The sequence below is a fragment of the Pelobates fuscus genome, chromosome 5 (genome assembly GCF_036172605.1).
Source record: "Pelobates fuscus isolate aPelFus1 chromosome 5, aPelFus1.pri, whole genome shotgun sequence".
Classification (NCBI taxonomy): domain Eukaryota; kingdom Metazoa; phylum Chordata; class Amphibia; order Anura; family Pelobatidae; genus Pelobates; species Pelobates fuscus.
In genome coordinates this window covers 151,616,710-151,637,737 of record NC_086321.1, presented here as the reverse complement: position 1 = coordinate 151,637,737, position 21,028 = coordinate 151,616,710, and the positions used below count along the sequence as shown (strand labels likewise).

Genomic DNA, 21,028 nt, shown 5'->3' with positions numbered 1-21,028 from the left:
ATTGTCAGAGTGGACGACTGAGCATCAAATTGCTAACTGATGAGGCTCATACTGGTAAGATGTTATTTTTGCCATGAGATGATTATGTGCATGAAGAAGATAGCACTAATTTAACCGGCATACAAACAAGAAGTAATATAAAAAGAAACAGGAGAAAACATTTTTTGGGCCAGTGTTATATCACTGCACTGTCTTATCAAGGCTTGGAGCTGGTGTAAGGCAAGGTGACCCGTGAAAACAAGCTGTATGTTGATGGATCTGTATGGGGCTGATCACCCTATGCCCGTTAATGGCACGCTGCTAAGACTAGAACCCACAAGTTCACCTCTTTGTATGGAAGGGAGCCACCAGTCCCTAGTGCCCTTGTGCTCCCGCCCTGCTCTGGCTGTATAGCGGCATAGTCCAGTTACCAGACCGTGGTCTCTGGGTCTTCTCAGTGCTCGTGCTCTGTGTTGCCCGGCGTGGCTGAGCTGGCAGTATTCAGCAGGACTCTTCGTTTTCTGCACTGATGTGGGGATTCGTGTAGCGGGTTGCGGCTGGACGAGATGCTTTAGGTAGGTATGCTTTTGAGGGTTCGTGTCTGCACTGGTGTGACGGGCGAGGTGTCTGTCTGCTGCACGCTCATTCAGCCGGTAAGGTAGTCTCCGCGGCTTTCGTCGCTTCAGGATTGTCGTGCTGTCTCGGGGTGAGTGTCGGCTTTTAAGAGGCTGCCTGGGTCGCTTCTTAGTGCGTATGTGTTCTCCTCTGGCAGGCCGTCGCCATTTTAGGGCCTTGGTTGCCAGGGGGGGGTTGCGCTCTTGTTGGATGCTTGCTTGCTCCGCTGTGAGTGTGCGGGTATGAGAGTTGTGTGCCTGGGCTTGCTGCTCTCTGAGTGCCAGCTTCTCCCAGAATTTGGCAAATAGCGCATCTAGTTTGGCAAGGAGGTCAGTCCCCTCCATAGGTCGAGCTTGTGCGAAGGCGGCCATTTTGCCGGAGTTCGCCTCTTCCCGCCGTCGATGGAGCTCCCTGTTTGGGGTTTTAGCAGGTAGTTGGTCTGTCAAGCTTTGACCGGGATAACCCCCACCGGTCCGGGGGGGGGAACAGGGTGTTTTGTCAGTTGCCCTTCCGATGCAGGGTCGGGGAGAGCGGCCGCCTCCCCCCAGTCCCCTCACCTCTAGGCCGCGTCTGGCCAGCATAGCCTCCCGGTCTCCGAGGTTCTCAGAACGGGTATCAATCTTGTCACCAGGTCTCGCTTATCTCGATCAGCGTTTCCAGGTTTAGTTTTCGGCTCGGGTTTGGCAAAAATCAGCAGTAACAGGGCCCGTTAGACGGGAGCCCAGCTTACGTGCGACCGTTTGGCTCGCTGGCTTAGCCCCGCCCCCCGTCAACTGAGCTTTTAATCACAGGTCACAGTATTTATGTGGTTCCCCATGCAAGGGGTTTCCCTACTGACATTACAGGGGTTGTACAGTGTGGCGAAACCGACCTCGCCATTTGTCCTTGGAGGGGGCTGATTGCCCGCCTCTTGCCTTTGGACTATGGACCAGACTTTATGGGAATGTGATACTCCAGATAGCCATACCATGGAGCCTATTCATATAATGAAAGACTATGGGAAAGACTTTAGCTCCATGGCAATTGTACTGTGTGAGTAGGATCTGCGCGCTATTCGGTAGTTTTGTGCGTGCAGATCCCAGCTATCTGGGGATAGGTGAAATGTCTGTGTGTTATGTGTAAATGTGACTTTATGTATTTTAAAGTGTTTTATGTTGTTTTGCAACCATGTGGTTAATTGAGTCTGCCTTTAGTCCTGGGTAATTGGATTACTTCTCCAATTAACTCCAGGGCAGAAGGGAGGAAACCAGGGTGCATTGTGGGGATGTTTTTCTGCCAGCCAGAAAGGAACAAAAGATACTTTTAGTAACTTTTGAACCCCTGGTCGGATTCATGCCATTTTTTAATATGTTGTTCCCCTGAATGGATTGATTGTGGATATGTATTTTTATGTGAATGTGATGTATGGTTTTAAAGTTATGAAAGTTGTGTAAAAGTATATTTTACACTGTATGCATAATGGGATTATGTGTCACACTAAGGGGAGGGGATGTGTGGGAGGTAACATCTATGTCATTGGTTCTTTTATGCCTCCCCCTGGGTGTGGCCTGTATGTGTGAGTTGGAAATAAAAGCCAGGCTGGATGAGCCAGTCCAGAGTTCCTGTTTTACCCTCAAAGTGATGTGTCGTCTCATTATTGGGGGGAAGGATTTATTGCATGCTGTTCCAGTTGACTGCTAGGAGTACAAGCCTATTCGTATGGTTCCTATTCAATGGTCTACAGCATTCATATGCTTGGGAGAATTTAAAAGGTTTCTCGGATTCGGTGATTGTGGTGTCTGCTTGGAGTCCTCAGGAAGCACTAGGAGCATCCATTAACGGAGGTACCAAGTCGGGGTGCCAGGCGATCCGTTACATTGGTGGCAAGCGGTGGGATGGCGTCCTAGTGCGAGGTAAAGCAGCTCGGAGACACAGTACGTTTGGATTTACAAATTGAGGGCGACGCTAGTGTGCCTACAGCGTCCCTGTCTACACAAAGATTTGGGAAAATGGGGTTCGTAGACCCCTGGGCAACACACACACATGAGGAAGAGAGTGAATTAGAATGGAGAGATAATGCCCGGAAAGAATTATGGTACGATGCCCTGGAGGAAGTCCAGTATCAACGTCAGCAGCGCCTTCCTGGTGTCGCATACCAGTTGGAGGAACAAATGGCCTGGCGGATGCCACTTCTGGGAGACCAACCTGGAGGGTAGCGGGTAAGACAACTCGAGTACCTCGTGGAAAGGGAACTGAGCCTGGACGCCTCATACCGGGCACTGTGGTGGTGCACTGTCCAGCCAGAGACGTGGAGGGCAGAGGGCATCCAGCCAGAGGGGGAGAACTACACAAGCCCTGGCCTGTTGTGGAAAGCCTTAGTGGAGGATGTCGACTTCGGCAGTCCAGCAGAGTCACGGTACTGGGCTATCTTTCATTACCGAGGTGAGATGATACAGGGCCCGAGATCTATTGGACTGGGAGAAGACCTCCGCCGTTTCGCTGCCATGGAACGAGAGCTGGAGATGGACTATGTAGAACTATTAAATTCCTGCCAGCCGCAGAGCAGGGACGCAGACCGGGAAAACTGGGTGGCAGACCCAGACCTGCTAGCCTACAGCTGGGAAAACGCGGCAGAGGTACCCCCTGCTTCACTACCAGTTGCAGAAGTAGGGGACCTCATAGACTGGTCCTGGAGAGACCCACAGATGGCAGGTGGAGATGGGATCGAGGTCTCTCTACCGGCCCTACAGGGATGCTGGGCAGTCGGCCCAGATCCCCAGCGGCAGTGTGATTTGTTGGGAATTGGGAGCCCGGTCTCCATTCCCCAGCGGCAGAGTATCCAGCAGGGAATAGAGAGCCCAGCCCCCTTTCCCCCACAGCAGGACTCTGTGCTGGGAGGAGAGACAGTCGGTCTCCCTCCGCAGAGACGGGAAGTATGCATGGGAGAGGAGATTGTTACCACCTCTCCCCAGCGGCGGATCATTAATGTACAGGGAATAGAGAGCCCAGTCTCCATTCCCCAGCGGCAGAGTGTTCTAATGGGAGAGGAGCTGGTTACCACCTCTCCCCAGCGGCAGCTTAATGTACCAGGGGGAGACTGTAAGCCCCACACCTGTGCAGATGGGACCGTGGTCTCTGCACTTCCAGCACAGGGGGTAGGGACGGTCGGTCCTGCCCCCCCACAACAGGGCTGTTTAGCCAAAGGGGAGACAGTCTGTCTCCAGCAGCAGAGCTGTGTAACTAAAGGGGAGACAGTCGGTCTCCAGCAGCAGAGTTGTGTAACTCAAGGGGAGACAGTCGGTCTCCAGCAGCAGAGCGGTGTAACTCAAGGGGAGACAGTCGGTCTCCAGCAGCAGAGCGGTGTATTTAAAGGGGAGACAGTCTGTCCCCAGCAGCAGAGCTGTGTAACTCAAGGGGAGACAGTCGGTCTCCAGCAGCAGAGCTGTGTAACTCAAGGGGAGACAGTCGGTCTCCAGCAGCAGAGCGGTGTAACTCAAGGGGAGACAGTCGGTCTCCAGCAGCAGAGCGGTGTATTTAAAGGGGAGACAGTCGGTCTCCAGCAACCAGGCTCCAACCAGACTACTCCCGTGGTAGTGCTGGCAACAGGACAGAGTACCGCTGGTCTCTGCCCCCTCAGCAACCTACCAAGGCAGCCTACCAGTCCCCCACACAGCCGTGGTGAGGCACCTGAACCTGGACAAGATTCTCCCTCACCCAGGTGTAGTAACTGTTTATTGTGGGTGGGCTGCTCTGCTGTTTCTGTCTTGTGGGTGGGCTGCTGGACTAACAAGGGCACTGACCGGCAGGAGGTCAAGTACCCTGTTAGTCTGGGGGGTAAAGGGGAGAAGTGTGGCGAAACCGACCTCGCCATTTGTCCTTGGAGGGGGCTGATTGCCCGCCTCTTGCCTTTGGACTATGGACCAGACTTTATGGGAATGTGATACCCCAGATAGCCATACCATGGAGCCTATTCATATAATGAAAGACTATGGGAAAGACTTTAGCTCCATGGCAATTGTACTGTGTGAGTAGGATCTGCGCGCTATTCGGTAGTTTTGTGCGTGCAGATCCCAGCTATCTGGGGATAGGTGAAATGTCTCTGTGTTATGTGTAAATGTGACTTTATGTATTTTAAAGTGTTTTATGTTGTTTTGCAACCATGTGGTTAATGGAGTCTGCCTTTAGTCCTGGGTAATTGGATTACTTCTCCAATTAACTCCAGGGCAGAAGGGAGGAAACCAGGGTGCATTGTGGGGATGTTTTTCTGCCAGCCAGAAAGGAACAAAAGATACTTTTAGTAACTTTTGAACCCCTGGTCGGATTCATGCCATTTTTTAATATGTTGTTCCCCTGAATGGATTGATTGTGGATATGTATTTTTATGTGAATGTGATGTATGGTTTTAAAGTTATGAAAGTTGTGTAAAAGTATATTTTACACTGTATGCATAATGGGATTATGTGTCACACTAAGGGGAGGGGATGTGTGGGAGGTAACATCTATGTCATTGGTTCTTTTATGCCTCCCCCTGGGTGTGGCCTGTATGTGTGAGTTGGAAATAAAAGCCAGGCTGGATGAGCCAGTCCAGAGTTCCTGTTTTACCCTCAAAGTGATGTGTCGTCTCATTATTGGGGGGAAGGATTTATTGCATGCTGTTCCAGTTGACTGCTAGGAGTACAAGCCTATTCGTATGGTTCCTATTCAATGGTCTACAGCATTCATATGCTTGGGAGAATTTGATAGGTTTCTCGGATTCGGTGATTGTGGTGTCTGCCAGAGTGCTTGGAGTCCTCAGGAAGCACTAGGAGCATCCATTAACGGAGGTACCAAGTCGGGGTGCCAGGCGATCCGTTACATACAGTAGAGGACTACATGGGGAATTTAACAACCCGGACATTTCTCCCATCATGCACTGCTGCACGAGAGGGATACTCCCACTAGAATATCCAGTCAAGTGGATTATCCCTCCATGCAGCAGAACTGGCATTTCACATAAAAATACACAACTTTCACATTATTCATCCTATATTACCGAATGACCGTTCGGTAGATAGCTGGGGTCTGAGCACACATTTCGTGAAAGTACCGCTCAGATCCCAATATAAATAACCGAACGCCGCATGAAACACATGTTATTTTACATTCACCTCAAAGGTACCGAATGCATATAGGGGAACAAACTACCAAAGGACCGGTACTCCCGAACGGCCTGGAAGTCCAGCGGTATTCGTGCCGTCGAGTAGCCGATTTTAGTTCCAGGCACTCGACGACCAAATACCGCTGGGCAAATGATCCAAGATGGCCGACCGCCGCGTGTTTGGTAGCCGAACGGCGGCCACCCTGAATCTCAATAACTACCGAAGGATACATTGTTGCAATGCTTAATGGGAGCCACACGACCTCCTGTGTGTGGTCTCCCATTCGGTAGTTTGTTCGTTTCACGAACAGTGTTGAAATTCACTGTTCATGAAATTACTGTATGAATGCTGGTGGCTTTCCTGCCGTCAGCATACGAATGCTCTCGTTCGCACAATATACAGGTATAGGTACTCACTTGGTTCTAACAGTCTTAAAGGGATAGCATCCTATTAAATAAAAATACATTCTTAAGTGGCTAGTTTTGCCACATTCAGCAGCCTGCTGTATCCCTCATGTACAATGTTCATTGCAGAGATGTATATTTGTTGCTTTGATCTAATAAAAACGATATATGAGAAGAAGAAAAAAAGTGGACTTTTACTTTCCCCTTAGGCATTCAAGATCCGTCCAAGTTGTTGTCCAGCATTCTGTGACAGAGCTGTAAATACATTGATAATAGCTACAATATGGCTTATATTCCTCATTGAACAGTTCCACTCATTCTATGTGGTCACTGGAACATCGTCTGGGGGATAAACTACACAGAGGTTTATGGGACTAGAGAAAAACCCAAAGGCGAGCACAACATGTTTCTAATGGTATGGAAGGGGTCTGCCTCTTGGTATGGGAAGTTTCTGCTTGCTGCTGTTGCTGCTTACACAGTATTAGTAGAAGTAGTAGAGGTTTTTCTGTTATCTTTTTTTACCAATGTATTTTTTGATGTGTTTTATTAGTGCATTCTCTGTATTATTCAATAAAAAAGGGGTCAAAGCCAGCCCATGGGATCCCTTTATTCTAATCCTTACTCATCCATTTATTCTTTTCTAGAGATTATAACATGTAAAGTTAATAGTAAAGTGTTTGCATAATTTATTCTCTACCTGTAAAAAAATAAAAAACAGAAAGCATCTCATTCTACTACATGCATTTAGGATATATACTTTGCAGATGGAATTATACTTTGTTTTGTTTTGTGCTTTACTTACCTCTGAACTAGGGATCTCGTTGCTCTCACTCTCTGTTGGTTTTGGTTCAGGTTTAATTGTGGGTGGAGGAGTTGGTGGTTGTGGCGGTCCATATAGGTACTGGATGCCAAGCTTGTCATCTGCACTCAGACTGAGTGGGTAACGGAATGTGTAGAAAGGAGACATCAGTGATTTGGAGACTGATGAATGCTGCAGGCCGAGCACATGCCCAAACTCATGGGCTGCCACCTGAAGAAGATCTGTGCCTGCAACAGGAGTAGGGGAACTAAGACACGGACAGACAAGGAGGATAGTGAGAGACCCTGTCATTCACACTTGGGAGCACAATTAACAATGCAGGACCCCTAGCACATACTAATTCTGTAGCAAAGTGCAGGCTTGTGATGTCTTTAGAAGGTTTGCATATAACTAGATTATTACTATTCACATGTATCACATACCTAGGTTGGTCCCAATGGTCCAAGCTTCATCATAATCAAAATGTATATCCCCCTCCCGATGTGTTTTTGGAAAAAAAGCATGTGCCAATATGCCCCCTGGGCCATCAAATGGAAGGTTGTCACCATGCCAATACCTGCAAAGAAGAAAAGTGAAACCATGTTTTAATAAAACATTCCATAAAAAAACATCCTGTGTGTGTAACATATATATCAGACCACAGATAAACCCCTACTGAGAAGGACATTTAAGATATATTCTTGAATAGGAACTTCAATGGGGGATTAAAAAACAATGTTTGAGAGATTGCACAGTAGACCTAAACCAAAACATCTTCCATTGAATATCCCCAGAGATGTAATCGTTCAATTTCATTCATATAATACTAAAGAAAAAATACAAAATCTTTTTAGAAATTCCAGACAAATAGAAGAAATTTATAAGGACATCCAGATTTTTCAAGATCCATCAATCAACACAAGAATGTGGAAAAAGGAATTCAGAGTACCACTGAAAGTTGTGAGAAAACACAATCTGAAATGTCGATGGGCATATCCAAATAGGCTGAGAGTCTTTTGGAAGGAATCAACTATCCAATCCAAATGTACTGAGAAGGACATTTAAGATATATTCTTGAGACTCACCGCGTGAAATCAATTATGATGTCAGACCGTCCGTCACGCACCTCAGTGAAGTTTAGAGGGGTTACTTCACTCCATACTCTCAATGCTTCGGCAATTGTGCGTCTCACTTTCACCTTACTAAGCTGCCACGGGAAGCGGATAATCCTAGAACATCATTAGAACTATGTAAGATTACAAAGAAGAGGAACGGGAATAATATATGCTGAGTCTGTAATGTTAAGAATGTGTGAGGAACTGAACAATTGTCATTGAATGTTTTTGTTTTTTCTGTGTGGCATTTGCTAAATCCCTCTCTTTTAAGGGCAATCACATCAGCTGACACTAAAGTACATTCTTCCTCCATTATTCTCAACACATCACTCACATTCATGTTGGGTGGAGATAGGCAGCATATGGATTATGGAAATGAGTCAGTTCATAGTGATGTGAACTCTTACTTGTAGGTCAAGTCGGTCTTGTCCCAACGTCCTCCAGATAACACAAAACGTTTCTTTCGGTTGTGCCCATTAGAAGAATCTGGAGAGACAGGAAAATCTGGTACTCCGCATCGTGGGGGATTCTTTGAGTCAGGAGCATTGAGGAATCCCTTAGTAGTTTGGTGCTGCATCCATAAAAGAGATTGATCTTTCCATGTTCGTCCCTGTTCACAAAAAAATGAATTATTAATAAAAATGTGGCATGATTGTTGTGTATCATTATAATATATAGCAAACCTGCTACCAGGATGCACCAAATAGCCCAGTAATTGAGAAGATGAAGATGCTGGTGTACTGTAGTCTTATAGGGGCAATCCAAATACCTAAATCACTTTAGCTTGCTTTATGTGTGAAGTGTGTCCCCTCTTTTTTCATTTTACAAAGAGTGAAGATTTTAATAGAAACTCACACTTTAGTAAGCTGACCTTGTTACATCCCCCTTCTGTCAATCATACAGCTGGTCCTGGTTTCTTCCTGGTTTGGTTAGCTCAGTTGAGCTAAACCAGGGCTGTCCAACCTGCGGCCCCCCAGATGTTGTTGAACTACAACTCCCATGATTCCCTGGCTATCTGTTTAATTGAAAGAATCATCGGAGTTGTAGTTGAGCAACATCTGGAGGGCTGCATGTTTTCATTCATCATTATTATATAGTGATATTTTTATTTATTTGGACAGTGGAGTGTTCTTTTAATGAAAACGACTGAGCCACACATTAATTAAACTGGACTAAAACAGTGAAGACATGATTGTGGGTTGGTGGGCAGTGTAAAACATTATAATGGAATCTATATAAAGGTATCTATAGACTCTCCCTTTCCAAAAGAAATGATGATAGCTTCAATTATACCTATTCCAAAGCCCAACAAAGATCCTACTCTAATTACTAATTATAGACCGATCTCATTCATCAATACGGATATAAAAAAAATTTCTAGTATATTGTCCAATCGACTCAAAGATACCATAAATGATGTAATTGGAGTAGACCAGTCGGGTTTTGTAAAGGGAAGAAGTACTACTGATAATACTCGTAGGATTTTTAATTTAATACATAGAATGGATGAAAATAGATTGGGTTCGGTGGTTATGGCCCTCGATGCCGAAAAGGCCTTTGACAGGGTCAATTGGAGATTCCTTGACTCTGTCATGGGCCGGTTCAGTATCGAGGGCCAATTTAGGAGTAAGACTATGACACTATACAAGAACGCTTCAGCAAAAATTAGTAATTTTTTTTTTATTCAGATATCTTTGAAATTAATAATGGTACTAGGCAAGGCTGTCCTTTGGCCCCGCTACTATACATATTGTCAATAGAACCACTGGCTGCCCTGATCAGGCAAAACATCAATATAAAAGGAGTAGAAATGCGAGATAGAGATGTTAAAATAACCCTGTTTGTAGATGATATTATTCTTACTTTAGTTAACCCCCAGGTATCAATTGCACATCTATTAGGAGATATAGCCATTTATAGTTCTTTTTCTAATTACAAAATCAATATGAAAAAACTCAAATTCTATCTCATATGTTAAGCGATGTTGAAAAAGAAATAATAGCTAAACAGTTTCATTTAGTCTGGGCTAAATATGAGTGACTACTTGGGGATAAAGATTTATCTTGACATTGCTAGTGTAATTCAATCGAACTATGAAAATCTATTTAGAAATTTACAACATCAAATTATAAAATGGAAACGACTAGAACCATCTTGGATTGGTAGAATAAACATGGTTAAAGCATTTTTGATACCGGAACTTCTATATCTTTTTAGGGCAATTCCATTCAGAATTAAGTTAGAAATGCTTAACCGGTTTCAAAGTTTATTCTCCAACTACATATGGGCTAACAAACCCCCTAGGATTGCATTTGAAATACTGCGTAGAAGCTACCCGAAAGGGGGTATAGCTTTTCCGGATGTATATAGGATCCATGAAGCCTGTAAAGCATCTCAGTTGTTAATGTGGATGAATACGGATCAAGACATCTCACCATGGTTTAGTATTGAACAAGAAAGTAGTCCCAAGTATAAATTACCTATTCTTGTGTGGATAGGCTTATTAGATTTAGTTGTACTGGAGAAAAATCTCTTTTCCAATAATATTCTAAATGATATGGTTATAACTTCAAAAATACTTATGAAGAAACTTAATTTGAAAGATAGAATATTCTATGATACCCCGATATACGATATACATTGATAGATTTAGATATTAAACCCTGGCTCCAATTAGGGATAAGTAAGATTTCAGATCTATGTGAAGGATATACCGTATATACTCGAGTATAAGCCGAGTTTTTCAGCACATTTTTTGTGCTGAAAAAACCCAACTCGGCTTATACTCGAGTCAGAGTCTGTATTATGGCAATTTGCATTGCCATAATACAGACTGGGGGGAGAGGGGGGCTGGCAGAGCTGTACTTACCTGTCCTGCAGCTCCTGTCAGCTCTCTCCCCCTCCGCGACGTCCGTTCAGCACCTCGGTCAGCTCCCACTGTAAGTCTCGCGAGAGCCGCGGCTCTCGCGAGACTTACACTGGGAGCTGACAGAGGGAGCTGCACAGACCGCGCGGAGGAGGAGAGAGCTGACAGGAGCTGCAGGACAGGTAAGTACAGCTCTGCCAGCCCCCCTCTTCCCCCCACTGAACTACCAATCCCACTGGACCACCAGGGAAGGAGCCCCCCTCCCTGCTATGTATCAAGCAGGGAAGGGGGACGAAAAAAAAAATTAATAATAATAATAATACAATATTAAAAATAATAATAAAAAAAATATATAATAATATTAAAAAATTAAAAATAATAATTAATACAATTGGCGACCGCGCCAATGAACTGAGCTTATCTGCTCAGCGGCGAGTCGGGAGCCCCTCTGCCGGGTTCTCCTGGCCGCCTGCCCGAATTCAATATGGTGCCGACCACGCGGTCATGGCCAGATATAGCTCTGCCCCCAAGGGTCACATACACGCACATTCTGCAGTCAGAGTGATATTTACCCTAGGTTATTGCCCTGTTGTGGTTTTCGTTCCTAATTCCTGAGAGTACGTTTTCTTGTCCTGTTTTTGATATTCCCAGTATTTTGACCTTGGCTATTCCTGACTATTCTGATTTCTGAACTCAGAACCCAGAACTTTTTTTTGGGCTGCATAACGTCAATTCTGCAAAGCAGCACCAACACACTTTCCCCTTAGGCAAATCCACCCCACTCCTGAGAAGATATAGTAGTGCACAGTTAAATATAATATAAAATATAGTTACACAACCTTATAAAGCAGGCAACACATCTATTGTAGTACTCAAAACTGTTAGACTCCAAAGGACAATGATTCCCAGAATAATTCCATTGAAGACATTAGCAGACGGACCAACAGTCCACCAGCTACAAGGAAAAGCGAGTATCTCTGCTCATTCCCAGCCCTCCCTACCTCCATACATTGACAGATCATTGGAAAAAATCCCCACCTCTGTCCACCCTCACTTTCTCCCTCCTTGGTTCAGAGCACGTGCATGCGCTCTGAGCCGGTCAGAGTGCTTCTTCATTGGACCTCACGGAGAGAAGAAGTGACGTCAGATGGGGTGTGGGAACCTGCAAAATGAGATTCCCCCGGCACTTGATTACAGGTAAGTAATAAAGTGGGTTAGACATAGCTAGCAGTGACAAATGGGGCATTATACATTAAAAAAAGAAAAGTTAAAAAGGGTTCGAGTAACTTTTTAAGTCCCACTTCACCACTCACGTTAGCTCAGGTTCACATAATATAAAACATATATAGGACACTTATACAATGCTTGTTTACGTTTGATGTTATGTATTTTTACTTTTATTACTACTTACTATCTATAGGTTTGCACATTAACCCCTTAAGGACCAAACTTCTGGAATAAAAGGGAATCATGACATGTCACACATGTCATGTGTCCTTAAGGGGTTAAAGTTGAAAGCGCCTGACGTTAGATTATACTTATCTGTGCAGTTTTTGTTTAATTACCATGTTGTAGTTATTTTGAAAACAATAAATAATGTATTAATGAGACCACTGATGGTTAACCTAAACCTGTGGAGGCCTCGTGACGAAAAGAATTTCCATAGTCCACTTGCAAACAGTGTTTGTGGGTTGTGGCCTCACAGAACCATTCTAATATTGGTTTAAAGCAGTGTGGGTAGGGGGATTTTGGGAAGGGGGTATGTTGGGATGTCAGATGACAAAGCACTGCAGAAGTAAGGCAGCCAGCAGGAATGATGATAGACATTGCTAGTCCAGAATTGGGAAATTTTGTGATTAAAGGACAACTGCCATCATATTTTTGCTTCTTTTTTAAAAGTTTTTTTTTTAACGTTATTGATACTTAATGATATTTTTTTTAAACGATGTGTACTTAGAGCAATCGCAGCAGCAGACAGGTTTGGTTGAGCAACAGTTTGGTACACAACACTAGATTCTGACTCAACATGGCTGCTCAGCCAGATAAAAAAAGTGAACTTAAAAAATAAGATACATCATTTAAAAAAAAAAATCATCACGTTTCATTAATTTTAATGAACTTGAAAAAACAAAAAGTGGAAATTTGATGAATGTTGTCTATTAAGCAGGTAGCCCATGATCTCGAATCTCAATGCTCTCCAGAGCAAGATAATTGCTCTCCGGAAAAGGACTGACCCGCTGGGATGTTTCAGGGTAGATTGCAACCCAGGTTTGGGAAACAAAGTCAGCATGTTGCAAGGATACATTATAAGTGCTATTATTATTATCTATTATTGACATTTATTTAGCAAAATATTCTGCTGAACATAAAACTATTAGGAAACAACAAAAAACAAGAGGTTATTAATGACCCAGCTCAAACAAGTTTACAATCTAAAAGAGGAGAGGTATTTAATGATTAAAGGAAGAGCAGTGTGGGGGATATGATTAATAGGTAAATGCTTGGAAATGGAGTTTGATGGTATGAGAGGGGAAGCCACAAATCACGTTAGAATAGGGCCAGATAGCTTAAAGGGGAACTGTCCCTTTCAGGATTTGTTATCATGTTTATGTAGTCCTACTTTTATCTAATATGTATTTATGAAGTGTGAAATTATATCCATATTTCTTTATGTTGCAACTGGGTACCGTCATCTTAGCTCCCTGTCAATTACTGTTATAAACTTTGCAGTCACCATAGAGAAAGCACAGATGGATGAGGAGAAATGAAGCAGTGTTTCTATTTATCATCTTCATTAGCAATGTTTACCCTGGATTTGCCTTGTTGGAAATGTAAATGAAATTTAAAGAAAAATTGTTGGAAATGTAAATGAAATTTAAAGAAAACAAAGCACTTTATGAAAAAGGCTTACATCTGATTATTCTTACAAAAGGCTTACATCTGTTTACAAAGTTTTATTTAATATCTGGAAGGTTCTAAGTTAGCTTGAAGAGAAGAGTTTTAAGGGACTTCTTTTTTTTTTTTAATTCTTTATTTTTTCGTGCATATAGGTTCAACAGAAAAGCTCATGGTACCCCAAAGGCAATCCACTCGCTTACATCATTGACATTTCTTACATGGGGGTTTAAATTACATGAGCACATTTTTATAGTTATGGTGAACATCAGTAAGAATAAAACATGAAAGCCAGTAAAACATGAATAGGGAGACCACGGCTTACAAAATAGGTGTTTGTCTTCGTTCGCCTACCTAGTCTGAGTAAAGATGTGTTGCTTACTTCGCAACTGTGCACTGCCCTGCTATGTGTGGCTCGTCTCATGGTATGCCATCATTCATAGCCACTCAGGCTAAGCTACTGAGAGGCGGTTAGGTGGTGTCACGATGCGGTTTAAATAGGCCGAGAATTTAACAAGCAGGGAAGTGTCACAGTGTGTCTTCTGTGTTGCGCTAAGTGCGTTTAAGGGACTTCTTAAAGGATTGAAGACAAGTGGAACATGATGGAGAGAGGCAGGATGTTCCATAAGAATGGAACTGCACCTGGAAAATCTAGTTGATGAGAATTAGAAGTACAGTTGCCACAAAGGCCAGAAGAAGGTTAATGGTAGAGCAGAGTGGCTGAATAAGGACTGTATCTATACATTAGTGATGGGTAAAATTATTACAAGCTTTATATGTGATTGTTAGTATCTTGTGTTGAATCCTTAAGGATACAGAAAGTCAATGTAGCTATCGACATGCTAAGTGAAAAAGAAAAATAAAGGCCTGGAGGAAGCATTCATTATGGACTGTAGAGAGGCAGTATTGTTTATGGAGAAATCAGTTAGGAGAGAATTCCGGTAATCTTGGGTAAGAAAGAAACGGATGCAGGCTGTGTTTTTAATGTGAAAATGGCAGAATTTCATGACAAACTGGATATGGGGTGTGAGGGTAAAGCCAAAGTCAAAGATAATACCATGACAGCAAGCTTACTGGTAAAAACATTTTTTTTTTCAAATTATATTATCTGGAAACTCAAAATGGTTAATATTCTATAATGTTTTAATTCTATTCCTGATTGAAAATATCTGCTTTATGTTTCACATGGAAGTCTGACTTGTAGAGGGGAATCTAGAATGCATTATTTGGCTGGAGTTTTGGGAATATACAGCTAAAACTGTTATGTGCGTGAAATTATAAGCTCTTAAGTATTGGCATGAATCCCCAGTGATAACCGCTGGAGAACGTACAGCCGTAGAGGAAGTTATGAACACAGCATAAACACGTTTTGGAGCAGGTCCATAAGTTACTTAGAAAACCTCCTCCCCTAACTCCATGAGCATATTTCCTTCTTTAACATAACCTGAGCATAAATAAATCTGTAAAATGCCTCGGTTGCCAGATGTTACTTGGCCAAGTGCTGGCTCCATGTTTCTACCACACTTTTTAGCAAGGTTATGCAAAAACCTACAACATCAAATGGAAAAATTAACAACTATATACTGTAATACATCTTCTTGCTCTAAAATGTGGAAATCTTGTATAAAATATGAGGAATATACATACCGCCAATATAATGTTCAAAACTGAATCTCAGATTTATTTATTTTCTGTCCTTTCTCCCTTCTTTCTACTTTCCCTTTTTCAGCATGACTTAAAGGGCCACTATAGACACCCAGACTATAACAGCTCATTGAAGTGGTCTGGGCACAGTGTCCCTATTGAACCTTAGTCATGCAGTGTCATGCTGGTAGCCAGCCACTCTTGGCGATTCCTGTTTGCTAGATGACTATTGGTCGCCTAACTGATATGGAACATCCTCACGATCTGCATGAAAACATCCAGCATCAGAGAATTCCCCATAGGAAAGCAGTGAGTGCTGACTCAGTTTCAGGTAAGTAATTAATCCGGTAAATAAATAAAGGGTTTTTGGCACGAAGGAGGAGGCAGAAGGAGCTATAGTGTTTGTATTCCTAACACTATAGTATCCCTTTAATTTAGTTTTACTGTGTTTTGTTGCAACTTAAAAATATGGCAATGTAAAACACAAACATTTACATTTTGTTATAATAACAGCCATTAGAGGCACTTTGGAGACTTACATTTTTTGAAAGTCTTCACATTTATCAACATCACATGTTGCATAATGCTGCCTAACTCTGTGAATACTTCTCATAGAAAAGTATTGGGTTTAATTACATCAAGAAAAACAAATGCTTTTTTTTCCGGTGCAAAGTGCTAACTTTTGGGAGACAATTTATTGGTGTCTATAGTGATTCCATAGTAATTGGTTACTTTTCCAGAGGTTAGCACCTAGTTTTGTCTTGATAAATGTCCACCCTAGTGGAAGCTCTACTTGAGAAGGTAGGCAAAGACATAGTACAGTAGTGTAGATATTGCTGAGGTCTGACCTATTTTTGCACAGCTAGTTGATGGTTGATGAACCTAGAGAAAGGTGATTATAAAACTGTCTGATTCACACTGTTTTCTCCTTCCCTACTAGAGATAATTACTGTTATCTCCTTCCCTACTTCCTCTAAAAGCTATGGACTTGAGCAGAGAATATTACAGAGATCCCATACATACACTCTAGGGGTAACACTACTTACAGCTAACACAGATCAACCAAGTCAAACCGAAATAAAATGGAATGGGTCAGTCAGGGCTCCATTGATAGATTTAAACTTGGCAGGTTAATATTAAGTTTGTTGTTGGGTGAAATGAAAAAACAAAAGTCAATAGATATTCCATTGGACTTGGATCAGGTGCCAAGGGACTATGCAGTGTTAAGAAAAATGGACGCAGCTTAACCTAACTGAATACCAGCTGATTCAACTCAAAATGATTTGACAGCAGACACAGGAATGTTCTGTTAGGCAATAGACATTATATGCATGGCTGTTCATGTGTAGACTACATTCATCCACTGGAGGGCAGTACCATTTAGTGGAGTGCAGACAGTTATTCAGGAGGTCAGTATGAGTCATTAAATGAGTGCATTATTCACTGTCAGACTCACTGACTGCGAGGAATTCCCTTCTCCTTTTAAAAATGGTGAAATTAATCCCTCTGCACTCTAACTCCCTAGTAGTGAATATGTTAAATGGTCTGCTGGTCTCTGGGTTTTGCAGACAGTCTGGAATAAATAGCCTGTGTTTGTTTTTAGTGACCAGAAGAAATATTTCATGCCTAAAGGTTTCAATCCATTACACCATTAATTTCCCACCAAACCTCTACTTCTTCATCCATAAATTACACCATAAATTTCCCACCAAACCTTTACTTCTTCATCATCTGTACCACCCCCCAATTATCATAGTAAGCCTGTAACTACCCCTCTTCAAAGCCCCTTGTTTACAACATGCAGGTTAAATAACAATTTACATAAAAAGCAGACTTAGTACACAATAATCTCTTATGGTACTATGAACAATGTAGCATCTGTAAAAATTCTTGTATGAACACAAACATAAAATGATGACAAATTAACTATAAAATACAGGTTTCACAGTTTCTACTACTCTTATACAGGGCTAGAACATCCAAAAGCAGCTGTTGTTAAATCCTGACACTTTCCAAATATAATGAATTTACAGGACTGCGAGGGAGTGGGGTACTAATTACAGAATTGGTCAATAGCAGGGGTTCCAAATTCATTTTTCCCATGGAACCCTTTGAATGTGGAACCCCCCAAAAGGTGTGCTTTTGTGTGTACAGTTGGCAGGGCCGGACTGGCACACCGGGATACCGGGAAATTTCCTGGTGGGCCGCAGCACCTGAAAAACCTTCAGCACTAATAAGAAGGCAAGGCGACCTAAGCAATAGCCCTCGGGGCGGCTGGTGGCTCCCGTCCTGCGGCGATGCCGACTGAGAGGTGGGCGGGATTGCGGCCTGCCGTGAGGCCCTGGTGGGGGAAGCGGCCGATCCCCTGCGCTTGGTCCGGCGGGACCTCTCGCTTGCCTGCAGAGGGCCCCCGTTCTCCCCCCCCGTGGACCGGGGGGGTTATCCCGGACCCCACCGGGGAAGTAGAGATCACCACCACCCATGACAACTGAACAGGGGGAAAAATCTAACCTGAAACCGCATGACACAAGATGGCAGCCGCGCCTACTACAAGCCACAACATCGGCGCAACGGCTGGGCGCCGTCTGGAAACTGACGCTGACAAGTACACAGCGTACTGAACGCGGCCCTTACCGTACAGCGTACTGAACGCGGCCCGCTGGCAACAGAGTATATCGGATAACCCTAAAAGGTACATACTCACCACGCCGGCTTAGCTCGTTTCCAAGAGCAGAATCACAGCATCCAAAACAACACCTCCCACCTCCCACTGCCACCGGCGGGTCTGTGGGGACTATATTCGGACTCTGACCCTGCCTAGACATAGTGGAGCGATGGACACGGGGCACAAGCGCTACTCCCAACCCAAGGCTGGTACCAGCGAACAAACTCCTGGCCGGCAGGTACCCAAGCATTTCACAGCGTGAAACACAAGGAACTTGATCACAACCAGGAAGCCAGCCGACTAGGCACAGCTGCAGGAATGACCAAGCGACTGCCACTCACATACACCTAAAGTTACAACATATCACTGTGTAATCTTTATTTTAGTGCACTATTCTTAATATCACATTGAATTTACTACAGTGGATTTTACCTATGCAGCCCCCCACAGAAAGCACTTAACATGACTAAGCTTACATATGTACCCAACTTGACGAGCCCGGCTCTCCGCTGTCCCCTGGTGGTTAAATCTACTCAATATATAGAAAGCTGTAACTGATGTTATCTTGCATAGCCTGTAATCCAACATACTTAAACCATACTAATTCCTAGCTCCATGTTAATAGTGAGCATGTTCGCAAATCCCTTTCAGTTTGTTTAGCCTGTGTTCAGGGCCGGCGCTACCATAAGGCGGCCCAGGCGGCCGCCTTAGGGCGCACCGGCCCTGGGGGCGCAAAATCAGGCTGACCGGAAGGAGGGAAGCGCACTGCGCTCCCCTCCAACCGACGACCTGTTGTAGTGTGGCCGAGCGCCCGGTTCTGCGGGCGCGCGAGGGAGCACTCTCCCATGTGTGCTTCCTCTTCAGCTCCCTCGCGCGCCGTATACTGATACCGGAGCCGGAAGATGACGTCATCTTCCGGCGCCGGCATCCCTACGCGGTGCGCGAGGGAGCTGAAGAGGAAGCACACATGGGAGAGTGCTCCCTCGCGCCCGCCCAGGAGCCAGCCAGCCAGCCACCAAGGGAGCCAGGGAGCCAGCCAGCCACCAAGGGAGCCAGGGAGCCAGCCAGCCACCAAGGGAGCCAGGGAGCCAGCCAGCCACCAAGGGAGCCAGCCAGCCAGCCACCAAGGGAGCCAGCCAGCCACCAAGGGAGCCAGGGAGCCAGCCAAGGAGCCCAGGAGCCCAGCAGCACCACTGGACCCCAGGGAATCCCTTCAGCACTCCAAAAAGGTAAGGAGGCTGGGGGATTAAATTAAAAAAAAAAACGTGTTAGTGTGTGTGTGTGTGTCTGCTAGTGAGCGTCAGTGTGTGTGTCTGCTAGTGAGCGTCAGTGTGTGTGTCTGCTAGTGAGCATCAGTGTGTGTGTCTGCTAGTGAGTGTCAGTGAGTGTGTCTGCTAGTGAGCGTCAGTGAGTGTGTCTGCTAGAGAGCGTCAGTGAGTGTGTCTGCTAGTGAGCGTCAGTGTGTGTGTCTGCTAGTGAGCGTCAGTGAGTGTGTCTGCTAGTGAGTGTCAGTGAGTGTGTCTGCTAGTGAGCGTCAGTGAGTGTGTCTGCTAGAGAGCGTCAGTGAGTGTGTCTGCTAGAGAGCGTCAGTGAGTGTGTCTGCTAGTGAGTGTCAGTGTGTGTGTCTGCTAGTGAGCGTCAGTGTGTGTGTCTGCTAGTGAGCGTCAGTGTGTGTGTCTGCTAGTGAGCGTCAGTGTGTGTGTCTGCTAGTGAGTGTCAGTGAGTGTGTCTGCTAGTGAGTGTCAGTGAGTGTGTCTGCTAGTGAGTGTTGAGTGTGTGCGTCTGCTAGTGAGTGTGAGTGTGTGCGTCTGCTAGTGAGTGTCAGTGTGTGCGTCTGCTAGTGTCAGTGTGTGCGTCTGCTAGTGAGTGTCAGTGTGTGCGTCTGCTAGTGAGTGTCAGTGTGTGCGTCTGCTAGTGAGTGTCAGTGTGTGCGTCTGCTAGTGAGTGTCAGTGTGTGTGTCTGCTAGTGAGTGTCAGTGAGTGTGTCTGCTAGTGAGTGTCAGTGAGTGTGTCTGCTAGTGTCAGTGAGTGTGTCTGCTAGTGTCAGTGAGTGTGTCTGCTAGTGTCGGTGAGTGTGTCTGCTAGTGTCGGTGAGTGTGTCTGCTAGTGTCGGTGAGTGTGTCTGCTAGTGTCGGTGAGTGTGTCTGCTAGTGTCGGTGAGTGTGTCTGCTAGTGTCGGTGAGTGTGTCTGCTAGTGTCAGTGAGTGTGTCTGCTAGTGAGTGTCTGCTAGTGAGTGTCAGTGTGTGTCTGCTAGTGTGTCAGTGAGTGTGTCTGCTAGTGAGTGTCAGTGATTGTGTTACTGTGTGTCTCTTACTGAGTGTGTTTGTGTGTGTGTATTAGTGAGTCTGTTTGATGTCTGTTAGTGAGTGTGTGTTTGTCAGTGAGAGTGTATGTTTTGTAAGTGAGTGTGTATGTCTGTCTGTCGCTGAGTGTGTCTGTCAGTAAATGTGTGTCCGTTAGCTGGTGTGTATGCATCTGTTCGTGAGAGTGTGTGTGTGTCTTCAGCACTTACCTTTCTCCCTTGGCGCTGGGGATTCCTCCGCCTCTCAGCTCCGAATGCCCTTGCCGTGCACGCATTCAAACCGCCCATAGGAAAGCATTACTCAATGCTTTCCTATGGACGTTCAGTGTTTTAGAATAGCGGAAGCTCCTCTAGTGGCTGTCAGTGAGAAATCCACTAGAGGCTGGATTAACCCTCGGTGAAACATAGCAGTTTCTCTGAAACTGCTATGTTTTCAGCTGCAGGGTTAAAACTAGAGGGACCTGACACCCAGACCACTTCATCGAGCTGATGTGATCTGGGTGTCTGTAGTGGTCCTTTAAGTGTGTGTGCATCTGCATGCACTGGCGTACATACCGCGGTCGCAGGGGTCACGGCCCTGCAACCCCTGCGACCAGGTGCCCGCCGCCATGTGTTGCGGCCCCGGC

At 44.7% G+C, this 21,028-nt stretch overlaps 1 protein-coding gene across 1 annotated transcript in view; it reads right to left on the bottom strand.

Annotated features, from left to right (window-relative positions):
• The window catches only part of MMP11 (matrix metallopeptidase 11), a 45,358-nt gene that overhangs the window by 14,131 nt on the left and 10,199 nt on the right, over positions 1–21,028 (bottom strand). The window contains exons 2-5 of the mRNA XM_063454491.1: positions 8,437–8,639; positions 8,000–8,143; positions 7,358–7,491; positions 6,918–7,162 (exon numbers count right to left, since the gene is read on the bottom strand). Coding sequence (XP_063310561.1) covers positions 6,918–7,162; positions 7,358–7,491; positions 8,000–8,143; positions 8,437–8,639 — 726 coding nt within the window. The remainder of the gene's footprint in view (positions 1–6,917; positions 7,163–7,357; positions 7,492–7,999; positions 8,144–8,436; positions 8,640–21,028) is intronic.